The sequence below is a fragment of the Vipera berus genome (genome assembly GCF_964194415.1).
Source record: "Vipera berus genome assembly, chromosome: 3".
Lineage (NCBI taxonomy): Eukaryota > Metazoa > Chordata > Lepidosauria > Squamata > Viperidae > Vipera > Vipera berus.
The window spans coordinates 203,946,932-203,965,070 of record NC_138204.1 but is presented as its reverse complement, the minus strand read 5'-3'; the positions used below and the strand labels follow the sequence as shown (position 1 = coordinate 203,965,070).

General features: G+C 41.6%; 1 protein-coding gene and 1 long non-coding RNA gene across 4 annotated transcripts in view; one reads left to right on the top strand and one right to left on the bottom strand.

Annotated features, from left to right (window-relative positions):
- The window catches only part of MTSS1 (MTSS I-BAR domain containing 1), a 162,280-nt gene that overhangs the window by 121,273 nt on the left and 22,868 nt on the right, over positions 1-18,139 (top strand). For all 3 annotated transcript variants that reach the window (XM_081323293.1, XM_081323295.1, XM_081323294.1), the window contains exons 6-7: positions 3,922-3,996; positions 15,278-15,435. In XM_081323293.1, coding sequence (XP_081179419.1) covers positions 3,922-3,996; positions 15,278-15,435 — 233 coding nt within the window. The remainder of the gene's footprint in view (positions 1-3,921; positions 3,997-15,277; positions 15,436-18,139) is intronic.
- Positions 451-16,955, bottom strand: LOC308665363. The gene is made up of 3 exons (XR_014025891.1): positions 16,864-16,955; positions 13,115-13,169; positions 451-613 (listed from the first exon to the last, which is right to left on the bottom strand). It is a non-coding gene; the product is annotated as an uncharacterized lncRNA (long non-coding RNA).

The following is an 18,139-nucleotide window of genomic DNA, read 5'->3' as shown; positions in this document are numbered from 1 at the left end:
TTAAGTGAGGTTTTCCCCCATTTAATGACTTTTCTTGCCACAGTTGTTAAATGAACCACTGCAGTTGTTAAATTAGTTAACATGGCTGTAAAGTGAATCTGGCTTGCTCTTGTCAGAAGGTCACAAAAAGTCATCCACGTGATTCCAGGACAGTGCAACTGCCATAAATATGAACCAGTTGCCAAGCATCCAAATTTTGTTCACGGGACCACACAGGTTGTCAAGATTCCAACTGATGAACCCAACTGAGTAAGCACCAACAAGACGATCCAATCTCTTTTTATGCAAAACTTTATTGAGTACATCATTTCGGCACAAATGAAAGCAAAACCAACTCTTGATATTTCCCGCTCAAACCACTATAATTAAAATATAGAATCCTCCGTCCCCTTGTTAGTGTAGGTCACACTGTCCAATAAAGTCTTGAAATACTGTTATGGGAAAGTGTCTCTGTGAGCTGGCAATGCCTGTTGAAACGTTCTTGGTTCCCACGGCTTGTTGTTAGGAACCTGCATTCCGCTTCCCTCTCTCCTCCCCCCTAGCGTGTTGGCAAGCTGAGAAGCAGTAATGGTGGCAACATCATGCGAGCGCTTCGAGCTTGTCACAGGTGCTGCTATAGTCATATAAGTGTGAAAAACAGCCATAAGTCACTTTTTTCAGCACCGTTGTAACTTTGAACAGTCATTAAACAAATGGTTTTAAGTCGAAGACTACCTATATAGAGATGTCAGAACTACTTTGATCATAACAGCTAGTCCAGGGGTAGGCCACCTTGGCTCTTTTATGACTCGTGGACTTCCAACTCCCAGAATTCCTGAGCCAGCCATGCTGAGGGGAAAGGGAAAGGTTTCCAAGCTGAGTCATGCCGGCTCAGGAATTCTGGGAGTTGAAGTCCATGAGTCATAAAAGAGCCAAGATTGCCTACCCCTGAGCTTGGGCAACAGAATCTTGCAAGTCTGAATGTCCTTCTCTCCTCCCTCACATTCTCTCCTTGTGAACGAAGGAGGGGCTTGGCTAATACATTTTCTCAAATTCTTTTCTTGACCCCGCTTTTCTTCCCCCCCTGCAGCTTTTCTTCCTGTGTCCTTCAAGGCTATTTGCTGTTTCCCCTACAGGCTGTTAAAATCTGCCTGCTGAGGAGTTTGTTCCTTTCAGACAATGGCTCCCACAATGTTAACAGCAACATTCCCTAAACAGTTATTGCTGAGGCAAGACTTCAGCTGTCTCAGAACACGGAACAATAGTCTTGATATACAAGAAGGCACATTCCTGCAGGATATTAAGAAGAAAAATTCCTAACAATAGAAACTGTTTTAACAATCCAGCCAGTTGCCTGGTGCTGGGCAGGAGAACTTGAAACCCTGATATTGTCCCCAAATCCTTTTTTTTTTTTGCAGCAGAAGATCAAAGGTGACATTTAATGAGATGGGAAGCAGATAAAAATTACGGTGTAGGCCTTAAAATGTACCCTGTAAGAATGTCATATTTCAAGTAGCAAACCTTTCAAAACTTCCCTAAAAATACTCGCCACTCACATATTGACAAGTTACACTCAAATTGTGGCCTTTAGCATCACAATAATTGGTCCACCATCTCTCTTATATCTATAAGGTAAAGGTAAAGGTTCCCCCGCACATGCGTGCTAGTCGTTTCTGACTCTAGGGGCCGGTGCTCATCTCCGTTTCAAAGCCAAAGAGCCAGCGCTTGTCCGAGGACGTCTCCGTGGTCATGTGGCCGGCATGACTAGATGCCAAAGGGGCACGGAACACTGTTACCTTCCCACCGTAGTGGACCCTATTTTTCTACTTGCATTTTTACGTGCTTTCGAACTGCTATGTTGGCAGAAGCTGGGACGAGTAACAGGTGCTCATTCTGTTACGCAGCACTTGGGATTCGACCCGCCAAACTGCCGACCTTCTGATCGACTAGCTCAGCGTCCTAACCCACTGAGCCACTGCGTCCTTTCTTATATCTATATATCTATCTATATCTAGGCGTAGATATAAGAAAGGCACAAAAGGTCTTCCTTTAAAAATTGGATAGACATTTGCTGTAGATGCTTTAACCTGGATTCCTACACTGAGCAGTGAGTTACCCTCCATGGTCTTAACATTTTCAACATTATGATAATGCACAATAGTTTCTGTTGATAATGTGATGGCCTTTTAAAAAAGCAAACAGATTTTGCTCTGATCACCCAGTTTACGATTTATCCTCTTCTATATGCTGTATTTACGCACATGCTCTATACCAGAGCTCCCCAAACTTTCTGGGTAGGTAGCGCGGAGGGAAAGGGAGGAGCAGGAAAGTGTATGTGCACATGCGCACGTGAATGCACAAAATGGACACACGCAGGGTGGTGGTGCTAGCGCCCATGTTCATGCGCAAGCGGGCTGCACGCACCCACGGCGGTGCTGGCATCCACGTGCATGGACAGCCATTCTGGTGGTCCACAGGCTACCGACCGGTATTGGGTCACGGCCCACAGGTTGGGGACCCCTGCTGTGTACGTACACACACACACACACACACACACACACACACACACACACCTGGCTTTTTAAGCATCTGCTGAGATGAATGAAGTCTCAAGTCCGTTTTGTAATAAAATTGTCAGTATCTAAAGTGGCACAAAAATATTGCTTGATTTGTCCTATATTTTGTTTTTGGGTACAGGAGGATATGTATACATTCAAACTGCTGGTCAAAAAGGGCCCTTCTTGTTCCAGATCATAAATTGATTAGTACTGTGACCTTATTCTTCTATATAAAAAAGGAAGGCATGGCAATCTGTTGCAATTGCTAAGAATCCCTTCTGTGATTACTTATGACTCCCTGTAACCTCTGTTGAGGGACGCGGTGGCTCAGTGGGTTAGGACGCTGAGCTTGTCGATCAGAAGGTCGGCAGTTTGGCGGGTCGAATCCCTAGTGCCATGTAGCAGAGTGAGTGCCTGTTACGCGTCCCAGCTTCTGCCAACCTAGCAGTTCAAAAGCACGTAAAAAATGCAAGTAGAAAAATAGGGACCACTACGGTGGGAAGGTAACAGCGTTCCGTGCGCCTTTGGCGTCTAGTCATGCCGGCCAAGCACTGGGTCTTCGGCTTTGAAACGGAGATGAGCACCGGCCCCTAGAGTCAGAAACGACTAGCACACATGTGCGGGGGAACCTTTACCTTTACCTTTTAACCTCAGTTGATTATGTTTTCCTATTCTTTCTTGACCTTTGTTTGTGCAAACTATTAAATGCATTAGGGCCTTAAAATGAAAGTTGCTCAAACTTCAGTCTCGTATAAGCTTACCTTGGCATAAGCCCACTGAATTCAGCACAGCTTATGCTTTTGCTGTACTACTATTAAAATTCTTCTCCAACATTGCAAATTTATTTATTTATTTTTTATTTATTAATGGGACTTATATCCCGCCCTATCTCCCGAAGGACTCAGGGCGGCTAACAACAATAGCATATAACAGAAATTAAGATAAAATTAAAATTAAAGTCATCTGTGCAATAAATTAAAATTAAAAATTAAAAATAAATTAAAAATTGTAAACATAATTAAAATGCCTGTCAGTCCAGGTCAGCCATGTGGAAAAGGAGTGTTTTGAGGCCGCGGTGAAAGGACCGGAGATCTTGGGCCATCCTAAGCTCATAGGACTGGCGCTCCCACAGAGAAGGCCCTTCCCCTGGGGTTCGCCAGCCGACATTGTCTAGCCGACTGTACCCCGAGGAGGCCTTCTCTGTGTGAGCATACTGGGCGATGGGAATTCGTTCCCGGTAGCAGATGGTCCTGCAAGTATCCCGGGCCTAAGCCATGTAGGGCTTTAAAGGTAAGTACCAGCACCTTAAATTTGTGTTTCTAGCACCATTGCCCATCAAATATGTTTATATACAATCTCTCTCTTACTCTCACTCTCTTCATAGAATACAAAAAAGCACGCCAGGAAATAAAAAAGAAATCTTCAGATACCCTGAAGCTTCAGAAGAAAGCAAAGAAAGGTATGGCTCTCTCATTTTTCCTTCACTGTTTTGATAGAGACCTGATCAGAAGGTTCCACTTTTATCCCGAAGCAAAAAGTTGCAAAAATATGACTCCATATTGCTGTTGAGCTGGCTTTCAGTTCCTCATCTGTGATCAACCCTGAGTGACATCCTTTGTTGAACTTGCTAGACAGAATTATTGCTTCTCAGTGGAATGCAAAATTGGACAAAAAGCTGGTTCCACTTAATTCCAGAGCCACCCTTATTAGTACATTTGAAATTTAATGGAGTTAGATTATGGAAGTGCACACCTTCTTAAAAAATGAGAATAAACAAACAAATAAATCAATCAAGTTTACTGCTCCAGAGACGTTGAAGAGATAAGTCTAGGACTGCCGGAGGCCCGAAAATGAACACAGACATGGTTTTTTTATACCAATTTAATTTTCATCCGCAATTCTGGGACCATAGGAGTGCTTCTTGCAACATCAAAGGCATGTTGTTTATTCAAAATTGAAAGCTGTATTTGTATATTATGATTTCTTAATTAGAATAGAAATGCTACTGAGAAATAATAAGTTAGAAAATTATGGGGATGTGTCTTCCTCCTCCTCCTCCAAGTATGTAACCTTGGCTGGATAATTCTTCCCTTCTGTTTCAAGAAATTGGTGAGTCTGTGAAACAGGACACAACATTTTGCTCACAAGAAAAGGAAAGAAGAGTTCTCTTCTTCAAGTAACACGTACATTTTAGTATTTAAACGCTCCCATTTGGAGCCCCAAAGTGATTGGCTTGCGAGTTTTAACTGCAAAGTTACAGAATACAGAATATCCGGAGTTGGAAGGGACCTTGGAGGTCTTCTGATCCAATCCCCTGCTCAGTCAGGAGACCCTATACCATTCCTGTCCAATGTCTTCTTAAAAATCTCTTGTGATGGAGCATCCACAACTTCTGGAGGCAAGCTATTCTACTGACTAATTGTTCTCACTGATAGAAAATTTCTCCTTAGTTCTAAGTTGGGTATCTCTTTGTTAAGTTTCCATCTGTTACTTTTTGTCCTGCCCTTAGGTGCTTTGGAGAATAGATTAACTGCCTCTTCTTTTAGTTTACTGACGTAGCTTTTGAGAATCTTCTTGTGATTGCAGAGGGATCAAAATATAATATAAACAAACAGATAACAGCTTCTTTTTGCAAAATTAATCAATCTGTTGAAAATCACAGTGTTGGACAGCAGTAGGAAAATTACTGGAATGCAACAGTTATGCTGACTGCCACATAGAATGGCCGGAAACCCATTTATACGTTTAACAAGATTTTTACACTTCCCCAATTGATCTCTGAATGCTTATAAGGTTATAAGCCATGGTGGTGTAGTACTTAGACTGCAGTACTGCAGGCTAATTCTGCTGACTGCCAGCTGTCTGCAGTTTGGCAGTTTGATCCTCACTGGCTCAAGGCAAACTCAGCCTTCTACCCTTCCGAGTTCGATAAAATGAGGACCCAGATTGTTGGGGGCAAGATGATAACTCTGTAAACCTCTTAGAGAGGGCTGTAAAGCACTGTGAAGCGGTATATAAGTCTTAAGTGTATTGCTATCAAAGCAAAATCTTCATATAACAGTGCTACATAATAAAAGCAACTGTTCATCCTTGCAAGGCATTCAGATTGTTAAAAGACAAGTTTAAAATTTTTGAGTTGACTCTAAAATCAGAAGTGAGGGTACCAGCTGAAACGGGTTGATGTACTGGTAAAATCCTTTTGGTGTTCCATTTTTAGATTGTGCTATTCCTATGGTCAATACTTTTGGATTGCTGGGAATTTATTTGACCTGGGCAGAATTCAGTGTGGTTAAGGCAGTAGAACTGCAAGAAATCCTTGCTTAACAACCATCCATTCAGCAACTATTCAAAGTTACAACAGCACTGAGAAAAGTGACTTATGACTGTCCTGGCATTTAAGACCATTGTAATATCTCCATAGGGACGCGGTGGCTCAGTGGGTTAGGACGCTGAGCTTGTTGATCAGAAGATCGGCAGTTTGGCGGGTCAAATCCCGAGTGCCACGTAGCAGAGTGAGCGCCTGTTACTCGTCCCAGCTTCTGCCAACCTAGCAGTTCGAAAGCACGTAAAAATGCAAGTAGAAAAATAAGGACCACTACTGTGGGAAGGTAACCGCGTTCCATGCGCCTTTGGTGTCTAGTCATGCCGGCCACATGACCACGGAGACGTCCTCGGACAAGCGCTGGCTCTTCGGGTTTGAAACGGAGATGAGTACCGGCCCCTAGAATTGGAAACGACTAGCACGCATGTGCGGGGGAACCTTTACCTTTACCTAATATCTCCATGATCCAGCGCTTGGGAACTGTTGTGCATTTACAATATTATTGCACCATCCTGCAGTCACAGGGTCACTATTTGCAACCTTCCTAGCCAGTTTCCAATAAGCAAAATCAATGCAGAAGCCATTTAAGGCCGCATGCCATGGCCACGTGATGCCTCGCTTAACGACTACAGCCAAAAAAAGGTTGTAAAATCAAGTATGGTCACATAATGACACAGCAGCAGATTTTGTGTTCCCTATTGTGGTGGTAAGTTGAAAATTACCTGTAATTCACACAGATGTTTTAACATTTTTTCATCAGTTAAACCACAAATACCTTTTAATGGTGGGAGTTAGTGCCTTGGTTTGAAGTCAGTTTTTCCACTGAAAACCCTGCTGTTCTAGTTTCAGCTGCCGGAAGATGGCTTGTAGAGTGAAAAACTACTCTGAGGTTATGGGGTAGGGCAGGAGTGTCAAACTCAATTTCACTGAGGGCCGCATCAGTATTGCAGTTGCCCTTGGCGGGCCGGGTGGGCGTGGCCTACTGGGTGGGCGTGGCCAGCTCTACATCATTCACATCAAAGGTGCCTGGGGGCCTTCCTTCCTAGAACAGAGTGGTAGGAAAATATTTGAGATGAGGGAGGGAGAAAAACAGGCAAGAAAAAAAAACAGTATTGTTTGGGTCCTGGTGTAGGATTAGTTCTAGAGCAGTGTTTTTTAAACTTGGCAACTTTGATGAATGGACTTCAACTCCCAGAATTGAAGTCCACACATCTTAAAAGTTGCCAAGTTTGAAAAACACTGCGCTAGAATCTTGTTTGAACAGAAAGTACATGCTGGCAGTCCTCAATTTACGTCCACAATTGGGAGCAGAATTTCTGTTGCTATGCACGGTGGTTGTAAGCGAGTAGCACTTGATTTTATGGCCTTTTGGTGTTGTTAAATGAATCACGGCAGTCGTTAAAAGCAAATCACGTGATCACTAAGCCATTGCTGCTTTCCCAATTGCAGGGGTCTTCAAACTTGGCCCTTTTATGACTTGTGGACTTCCAACTCCCAGGCACGCTGGCTGAGGAATTCTGGGAGTTGAAGTCCACAAGTCATAAAAGGGCCAAGTTTGAAGACCCCTGTCCTATTGATTTTGTTTGTTGCAAGGCAGCTGAGAAGATTTCAAATGGGGATCAGATGAGCCCAGGGTGCAGCAACCATGATAAATACACGCTAGTTGCCAAACACCCAAATTCTGATCATGTGATTGTGGTGATGGTGCAACGGTTATAAGCATGAGGACCAGTTGTAAGTAACTTTTTTCAGTGCCATTGTTACTTCAAATGGTCACTAAACAAATGGTTGTAAGTCAAGGACTACCTGTAATATATTGAAACTAGCACAAAATCTAGCGTAGGCAAGTTCAGCGCTGTAGATCTAAAATCATATTTTGAGAAGAATTTTCAAATGTTTAGTTGTAACCTTCTTCTCTCTTATGCATTTTCCCCCCACCCCAATTAGTTTTTAGGTCAGCTGCTGAACTAGACTTTTTTTTTAATGGTGGGCAATTATAGTATCCCCTCCTATCAAAAATGGGTATCCATTTTGGATGTTATTGACAGATGCAAAGAGGGTTATAAATGGGGAGTTATTTTACTTTCTGGCAAAGCATTTCCAAAAGTCTTCAACAGAAAGCATCTCACTGGGAAAATATATTGTCCATGGCAAAGTTCTTTTTCTCGGTGGGCAATTCAAAAACAACATCTGGAAGTACTTGTAGCTAAAAATGAGCAACCTCTTTAAAACCCGTTAAAGAAGAAATTAATTTGGGGGAGGAAGGAAAAAAAAAAGAGGGAATCTAAGTCACTGCAATGAATACCACTGCATAGCACCTATCACAGCTTAAAAAGCAGTTGGTGAAGATGGCATTGTGAATCAAAAACAACAAAAAGAGAAGCATCAGTGTCTGTGGCATCAATTCTTCACAAGCTTCAGTAAAGAAAAAAGCAGGCAAACAAAGTGAAAGTGAAAATACAATACAGGCACTCCTGGGCTTATGATCAGTTGCTTAGCAACCATCAAAGTTATGATGGACACTCGCAAAGGTACTTAAGACCCAGTTTTAAAATTCTGCCTCCCCGGTCATGTGACATTTTGGGTGCTAGGCAGCTGACCCCCATTTACAGCCGTTTACAGAGTCCCTCAGTCACATGGCTGCAATTTATGACATTTTTGCCCAAACCCAGCATTTCCAGTTTTTGGCAAAAAAATATACCCCATAGCGAACAATGGTTTCATTTAACCACTTAAGTTAACCATTTAATGACTACGATTAAGAAAAGATAAAATCGGATCAGTCGTGTGATGACCCACTTTGCAACCATCACGACTTACAAATATAATTGGTAGGCTCCATTGCGGTTGTAAATCAAGGACCACTTATCTGTTAGATTTAAGCCTGGTTTTTTCTAGATCTGTAAAAATATAGTTATGGCAGATTTGCAGTCAACTTCGGAAACTATTTCAGCTGTTCCAAGAATACAAAACACGTGGGATAAATTTTTTAAAAATCGCACACACAATACAGAGAGAAGTATCTGGTCAGCTCCAGTTTTGTTGGTTTAGCGCCGATGAATTGTTATCAATGAGTTTGAACAAAATTGCTTGGAGTAGAAGTGGCAATATTGAACCCAGAAAGCAAACAATATCCACAGCAACAGGCATCGCTAATATTTGTAATAATTGTGTTGGGATGCAATTGCTACATAGTATGTTATTTTAATCTCGATTGCCTTTTGTATTCTTCATTTATTTGGGGGGGAAAATTGGCTGCTTATTATATGCAAGAACCCTAGATGGCCAAGAAACATTCGTAAATCATAAAAAGAAAAGATTAAAACCCTTTTATTTTATTTATTTATTTATTTATTTTATTTTAATTCCATTTATATCCCGCCCTTCTCCGAAGACTCAGGGCGGCTTACAAGCTTAGCAGTAGCCTTCATTCTATGTATATGCCTGCTTATTAGGGCTTTCACACACACCCACACACACTTTTAACACAACATCAGGGAGAGACAGTTCCATTTTGTAGGTACAGCTACAGAAAAGCTTGGCTTCTTAGGTCTTGCCAGAAGATCATATTTAATAGAGGGGACCTAGAGTGATCCCACCCTATCTAATCCAATTGGGATGGGTTGATCTCTTCTGGAAGTGGTGACTGCACAAGTAACCTGGCTATAAAGGGGATATTGAATGGCAGTCGGATAAAAGCCAGGAACCCATGCAGGTCACACAGCATGGATAAAACACAGGCAAACTACTGAAGCATGCGGAATAATAGTATTTATAATCCAATTTACCTAGAGGATAGAAGTTTGAGAAAGCGGTTTGATGGCTGTTTTCAACCCGAGTTATTGAAGATTTAATACACTCCTTTGTTTTCCCATTTCTGTTGCTAGTCTCCTTTCCTATTTCTTTAACTATAATTTTTTTGAACCAGGCAGGTCTTGTGCCAAATGGCAAGGTTCAATTTGTTACCCAACATTTGCGAATCCATTTCATGAGATTATTTTCAAATTCTAACTTAGGATATTTGGACTTAGCTTGGCTGGTATTTTCTGGTTCTCTTGGGCCAAAGGATTGGACATTGGCGGGGGGGGGGGGGGAAGAAGAGCCAGAATGTGTGAACAGAAAAAAAAAGAGGATCGTCTTGAGTCATGATTTGAAGGATCAGAATATGTTTTTTTTATGGTTCCTGTTCCAATTCATCAAGATGAATCAGGTTTAGTTGACAAATAAAAAGCTGAAGGACCATCACCACCCCATGACTCGTAACTCAGAAAAAGACTTATGCAAAAGATTTTGTTGGAAAAATGGAGCTGGGATCAGTGTGTTTCTCTTCAAGCTTAGAATGATGATTGAACCCTTGGAGTGCTGGAACGCTGGTTTTGACTTCTTTTATTTTCCTTTTTTTTTGTGTGTGTCAATTTTTGCATCCTGCTATTTCCCATCATGCTCAGCTTTCTTGACAGCAGAGGCACTGGGTAAGTTTCACCCTGCACTCTTCCTGGTGGCTGGTTGGGGTCATTCTGGCGGTGGTCACTTTATGGTACTAGTGCAGTGATAGTGAACCTTTTGGGCTCGGCGGGTAAGAAACACAGACACACACACACACACACACACACACACACCCTGAACAAAGGAGAAACAGTTTTCTATCTATCCCCCCACCGTCCTGGCCATGCTGAACAGCAGCACTTGGCAGCAGTGCCAAGGCTGGACCTGAAGTGGAGTCACCGCTGCCCTGATGCCACTCAAAAGACTGCCTCACGCCATTCTCCAGGATCTGTCACATGCCACTTACCTTCAGGCCGTGTTCTCTGACCCTTGACAGCCCCCCTGTGGCACACCTGGGGCTGCTCCAGCTTGCACGAGGCCTTTTCCTTTAAGCAGCTCCAGAGAATGCTCTTCTGTGACCTCTCCCAAAAACTGCATGAAAGCATGCCCCCCCCATTCTTACACAATTTTGGGAGGCTCCAGAGGGCACACACAAAACACCCACGAGACCACAGCCCTCTCATGCAACTTTCAGCAGATCTGGAGGTTGCGCAAGAGCATACCTCATTCTCAAGCCACCTCCGTACCGTCCAAAAAGCACACGAGAACGGGATGTGTCTTTCAGAATAGTTGTCAGGTGAATGCCGGTGTGTCACCCCAAAGAATGGTGCTGCTAAACGACAGAAATTCTGTCCTCAATTGTGATTGTAAATCAAGGGCTATTTGTAATGGGTTTGTGAGCATATATGTCCCACAAACCGTATGCAGTGTATCCGTTTCTTCTAGAACAAATATATACATCAAATGAGATTATGAGTCAGGCATTTTTATCTGTTGCCCCTGAATTGGTCTGACATATCTCTCCTCTTCCTTCTGTTGGCATTCTGAATGGCTTCTCTCAGAGGTAATGGAGAAGTAATGGATACGTATAAGTGATTTGGTATACGTGCAAAGTAAGTGGTATAGATATATGCTGTATCCTAACCTTAGCCTAGGCAAGGAGATCCATTAAATTCTGGGAATATGCTGCATATTGATAAAAGAAAAACTTAGTCGTGAAATTTGACAAAAAGAACTTTGACTGAGCCAGCCACCTATATAGATGGAAAGCTAGGATTTTTGCTTCCAACAACTATTGCAAGTTTCCCTCATCCTTAGGTAATTGATAACGCTGATATTAAATACTGTAAGAACCTGAAATTGATGGTTTCTTAAATTTCATCCTGATAGTTGGAAATTGATTGAACCACAGATTTGAAACTCCTGTACATCTAAGCTCCTACTTACTTACATTCATATGGTATCTCGCAGGACTTAACTGGAGAGTTTGGGCTCTGAATTAGTATTTTTAGGTATATATCTCCAACATGCACAGTTGCACTTGAATAGCCAGATAATTCTAGTCCAGGCTCAGTTTAGTTGTTCTTTTCTTTGAAATTCAGCTAACAATTGATGTAACTTTGGTGGATCTTAAAAATTGCAAGCAACCTTCAGTAGAGATTGAATAGGTCTGCAGGAAATGGCATTCCCATCATCAGTGATTCTTTGAACAATTGTGATTAGTGGTAGCTGAGTGACTTTGAGCCCCATGACCTAGAACAAGGGTAGGCAACCTTGGCTCTTTTATGACTCGTGGACTTCAACTCCCAGAATTCCTGAGCTAGCATGGCTCAGCTTGGAAACCTCTCCCTTTCCCCTCAGCATGGCTGGCTCAGGAATTCTGGGAGTTCCACGAGTCATAAAAGAGCCAAGGTTGCCTACCCCTGTCCTAGGAAAACCGTTCCTTGACAGGAAACTGAGACATGATTGGTGATTGATTCAGCCTATCAAAAGGGCTCTTATTCTAAGGTGTAATCAAGCTGTTCTTGGTTGGTGGCTTTCATGGTGGAAATCAAGGCTTTAACAGTTGCTACATACAGTCCCTTCAGCTTCTTGAATTAATTATGCTTCTTGATAGTTCTAAGACTGTGATGATTTAAGATGCAAAAACAGTAATATTTGGAAGAGCCAGGAGGGAGAAAAGAATTGTTGGTATAAAGGAAGTGAAGTTACACATGTAGATTCAGAGATATTCCTATAACAAGCTTCAAGTATTTATGGAATAAGCCCACTTCCAAGGTTTGCACAATGCGCTATTTAAATTAACCTAGTTTCTTGTGAGTTTACATATTAAACCTCTAAAAGTCATAACCAAAATTAACTCCAATCAAGCTTAGCTTATTGTGCAAATTTAATTACTGAGTGTTTATTTGACCTGGTTAAACGTGTAAATGCACACAACAGGGTATCTGGGCTTTAGAATATTAATCCTTGTAATCCTTCGTTTCTTGGAACTATATTTTTTATCCATATTATTCTACAGCTGAAACCTCATGGAACATTTTTGTTTAGCCGCATGTAAAACCTGCTGCATTTTTAATCCACAGACTCAACCTCACACTAAGCCCTCTGAACCAGCTCACAACTTTAGTTTGTCTTCTTTTGCAGTGCCCTCCACATCTCATAATATCTTTCTTTGGGTTAATACCTTTGCCTTCCATTGTTTAGCTAGGTTTTAGATACAGTATTAACAAATATAATCTGGAAATTAAATATAAACTTCGTAAGATGCTATTAGCATATTAGAATAATATAATAATATAATATGTCATTCTAATACTCTTAAATAATGCTGAAAGGGTATTTGACAGGAGATAAACACTATTCATACATTGGAGATACAAATATTTGCTTTCTTTGAAATGTTGCAGCTTAAACTGAATTCGGTTACCTGTTTATTGAAATGTGTTTTTCTTGTTAAGATTCTTTTCCTCTTTGTCAAAAATCTGCAATAAGTCAGGACACAGGTACACATAAACAGGTGGATAAGCACACACCAACTTTTTCAAATTTTGCTTCTAAAGTGCGAGTGACTTAAATTGGGGGTGGCTAGCATCTGTTTTTTAGAATGTGTATGGCCTCTGTCTTATCTCTGGAAAGACCATAATTCCTTTCAGAGTTGTTGCATAACCTTCATATAGGTCAGTTACAATGGCACTGAAAAAAGTGCCCCCCAAGCCACAGCCAAGCAAGACACCTGCCTGCCTTCCCGGCAGCACTCTTCCTCTTGTCTGAGGTTTTCATTGTTATGAGCATTTCTGTTGAAGATTGACAGTGGGGGTGAGGTGGGGGGTGTTTGGTTTTTATTTCCCCCCCCATCTGCTGGGTAGTTGCAGCAGGTTTTGGTCACTTCACATGACTCTGGGACACTGTGACCATCATAAATATGAATCAGTTGCCAAGCATCTGAATGTAAATCACAAGACCCTGGAGATGCTGCAACATTCCAGCTGATCGGTGCTTTTTCTGGGCTTAGCAGAAGCGCCAGGATTAGTGCCGAGCTCCAGCTGGAGCCTGGTGCTGATCCTGGCGTTTCCACTGAGCCCTGACAGCCCCGAAGAAGCACAGATCCTGGTGCTTCCGCTGAGCCCTGACAGCTCTGCAGCTCCAGCCGTCTCTCGCTCAGGCTTGTGCAGTGCTGCCACCGGTTCAGCTCATTCCCTTCCCCCATTACCACTTTTAGGATGGTCGCGTACCACCTGCCAGGTGCCAGTGTACCACAGGTGGTACACGTACCACTGGTTGAAAAGCCCTGGTGTAAATGCTTTGTGTGCGGAATATTGCAGCATTTCTACTTAAAGGCACAAGTAATGGGGAAAATTAGAAAACCTGGGAAGACAGTGTAGGTCAAAATAAAAAGCATTTCTAGGAAAGAAGGATAAAGTAGAACACAGCTTTCCATATTAAACAAAACATTTTGCCTTGCCTTCTTTGACTCAGCATTGCTCTGTATCAAATTCATAATGCACCACAAAACAACCTGCAGTCTCTCTCATAACTGTATTGCAGAAGACAACTCCTATTGTCCATCTTCGTAAGAACATAAAATCTGATGTGCTGAATGAAATCAAAAGTCTATCCAGAAGATGTATTGCATTCTAGCGTTTCTCTATCTGCTTGGGAGCTTTTCATAAGCACCAGCTGCTGAAATTTCTCTCCATTAAGTAGTATTGATGGTCCTAGGGCAGGGATCTTCAAACTTGGCCCTTTTATGACTTGTGGACTTCAGCTTGCCTGGCTGAGGAATTCTGGGAGTTGAAATCTACAATTCATAAAAGGGCCAAGTTTGAAGATCCCTGCCCTAGGGCCTTGATCCCAAAGGAAGCATGTAATCATCATGACTGATCACCAATGTTAGTGGTCTTTCAATTCCATCTTAAAGTTACCTAAATTGGCTAACTAAGAATGTGCTGTCTTTGATTGTGTCTTACATAAAGCGTGCTGCTATCTTTAATACTAATGCTGTTCTGCTTTATTGAGTCACTCTCATTTCTAAAATTATAAAGAAGGAAAGTAAAACTTTTGTATCCAATTTTATTGTGCCCTAATCGTTTCATTTAAGAAAGCCCTAAACAGCTACTCCACATCAAGGCTCCCCTGAATTGAGTTGGAAAACCACCATCAAATGTCAAAATAGATAAAATATTTATCATTTGATTGGGAGCTATGCAAGGTTGGTTGGAAGATTGGCAGCTGTATAGATGTTATAAACCAACATATAAATAGATTTTGTTTTTGATTGTTGCCTGAAAGGCAAATGTTAACCTTTTTAAACATCTACATGCCATCGTTTGAATAAAAACACAAGAAAGCTTTGTGTATACAGTTGCATTAGAATCCTGCTTGAAGTTAAAGGTGAAATTCATTGCTGTTGATTTAGACAAGGTTACGTTGGTTGATTTTGATGTGACAGCCAATCACTTGAGGTGCACACACGTACGTTGCCATTGTTGTGAGTTTGGCTGCATGGAAGAAAATGGTCCAAATATTTACAGGTTATATTGACAATTGTTTGGCACTGAAACAACTTTTGTTTTTCCTCTGTTATGAATAGGTAGAGGAGACATCCAGCCCCAGCTGGACAGTGCACTGCAGGATGTGAATGATAAATATCTTCTTCTTGAAGAAACAGAGAAACAGGCTGTTAGAAAGGCACTGATTGAAGAACGTGGGCGATTCTGTTCATTTATTTCTATGCTGCGTCCTGTAATTGTGAGTTCCATTCCCAACACTTTTATTGCTCCTGTATCTTTGAAAGAAAGTGAAGTATTTCTACAGTAACATATTGTATTTCCAATTCCTGTTTTTTAAAGTATCCACAATCTACTTAATACTTCTCCCCTCGCATACACAGTTATGCACAAAAGGAGTGCGACAAGATAAGATAGATAGTACACATAAAACAATACGCAATATACTGTAAATAAGAGAATAACAGAATTGGAAAGGACCTTGGAGGTCACCTAGTCCAACCCCCTGCTCAGGCAGGAAACCCTATACCATTTCAGACAAATGGTTGTCCAATTTCTTCTTAAAAACTTCCAGTGTTGGAGCATTCACTGCTTCTGGAGGCAGGTTGTTCACTGATGTAATTGTTCTAACTGTCAGGAAATTTCTCCTTAGTTCTAGGTTGCTTTTCTCCTTGATTAGTTTCAAACCTTTGGTTCTTGTCCTGCCTTCAGGTGCTTTGGAGAATAGGTTGACTCCCTCTTCTTTGTGGCAACCCCTGAGATATTGGAAGACTGCTATCATGTCATCCCTAGTGCTTCTTTTCATTAAACTAGACACCTCCATTTCCAGCAACCACCCTTTATATATGATTTAGCCTCCAGCAACCTTTCTTTACGTGATTTAGCCTCCAGTCCCCTAATCATCTTTGTTGCTCTTTTCTGCACTCTTTCTAGAGTCTCAACATCCTGTTTACATTGTGGCGACCAAAACTGGATGCAGTATTCCCAGTGTGGTCTTACCAAGGCTTTATAAAGTGGTATCGTGAAGATTTTCATGACTTTCATAAAAATATTTGAAAGAGCTTTGCATAACTCTGCTGGTCCATATTCTGACGAGTCACTACTGTGAAGATCCCCTTTTTCACACACACTTTGAAAGGGGGTTTTCTGAAGAATTGTATGGCTGGATTTGATGATCAAGATGCAATTAACACAATTATGTGCAGAGATGAGAAGCATCACTTAATGGTTCAAAATATTTTTTTCTTTTCTGTACAGTTGATGTACAGTACAAGTAGATTCTTATTTCAGAATATTTCTTGAATTCATTGGAACTTCAGTAGACATGTAGGTGTACATAATAAAAGAATGACATACAAAATTGGTGAGCATGAGGTTCTTGCACAGTTCAATAAGATAATGTCCTACCTTTGTAGATCAATTTAAGGACATGCAGTGAAAGTTCAACCCTTAAAACACCTTTCCATTCATTCATTTTGGTTTTATTTTATTTACCTGGCCCTTTCGATTCCCTGCGCACCCTTAGATTTATTTATTCCATATTTTCTGTGCAACCTTTCATTCTAAATATTCTCAGGCAAGGTAACAAATACATGAAAAGTAAGTAGCTAGTTAAGAATTGCAAATAATCAAGAGGCATTGAAAGCTGGGAATTTTTAAAATTAGTTACTTGGCACTGATAACTGCAAATTAGGTGACAGTCAACGCTTCTAGGACAGAATTCTCATCATCTGTTTTCATTTCTCTCTCATCTACCTCCCTCTTCCAGAACAAGAAGTAATTCCTGTTGTGCATCAAGGTGTCCTGAGAAATTAGGAGTAGAAAAATAGAATAGTTATTTGGTATGGCGGAAGTGAGAGACTTAACCACTTAGTTCTTCTCTTTGCTTAGCTAGCTCATCTGGGAATGAATCCATTCTGTCAAAGATCCTTGTAAATTAGATCTCAATACTTTAAATATGTATCTTATGGAGGGAAGAGATGTAACTAAGCTGTGTGCTATTAAACTATGCCAGGGCTTTGTTACTATATGTAAATAAAAAGAAGGGCACAATGGCTCTGCGGTTAAAGACGCTGAGCTTGTGAACTGGAAAGTTGACAGCCCAGGTTTGAGACCTGGTTGTCATCTGACAGAGTGAGTGCCCGTCCCTTGAGGCAGCTCCTGCCCACCTAGTTCGAAAGCATGCCAATGCGAGTAGATAAATAGGTACCACTTCAGTGGGAAGGGAACGGCTTTTTGTGTGCCTTGATGTATAGTCAGGCTAAGTACATGACCACGGAAGTGTCTTTGGACAGTGCTGGCTCCTTCTGCTAGGAAATGGAGATGAGCACCACCCTCTAGAGTCAAACATGACTGGCCAGGAGAAACCTTTACTTTTATATGTAAATGAAATTACCTCTTGCTTTCTTCCTCCTTCCCCAAACCAACAAATTTGAGAAATAAACCTCCCCAAATTCATATACTTAAAGGTAAAGGTTCCCCTGCACATGCGTGCTAGTCGTTTCCAACTCTAGGGGCCGGTGCTCATCTCCATTTCAAAGCCGAAGAGCCAGCGCTTGTCCGAGGACGTCTCCGTGGTCATGTGGCCGGCATAACTAGACACCAAAGGCGCACAGAACGCTGTTACCTTCCCACCGTAGTGGTCCCTATTTTTCTACTTGCATTTTTACGTGCTTTCGAACTGCTAGGTTGGCAGAAGCTGGGACGAGTAACAGGCGCTCACTCTGTTACGTGGCACTCGGGATTCGACCCGCCAAACTCCTGCTAGCATGTTTTAAGGTACATCTCAGGGTTGTGAGAATAAAGTATTGGGAGAAACATAGATCCACCCTTCTGTATTTCCATGTTGTGGTAAGGCTACCCTCAGTTGACAGAACTGAATACACCACAAACTTGACTAGATAAGCAATACCAGATTCTGTATTTAAAAAAAAAAACAATCTTTC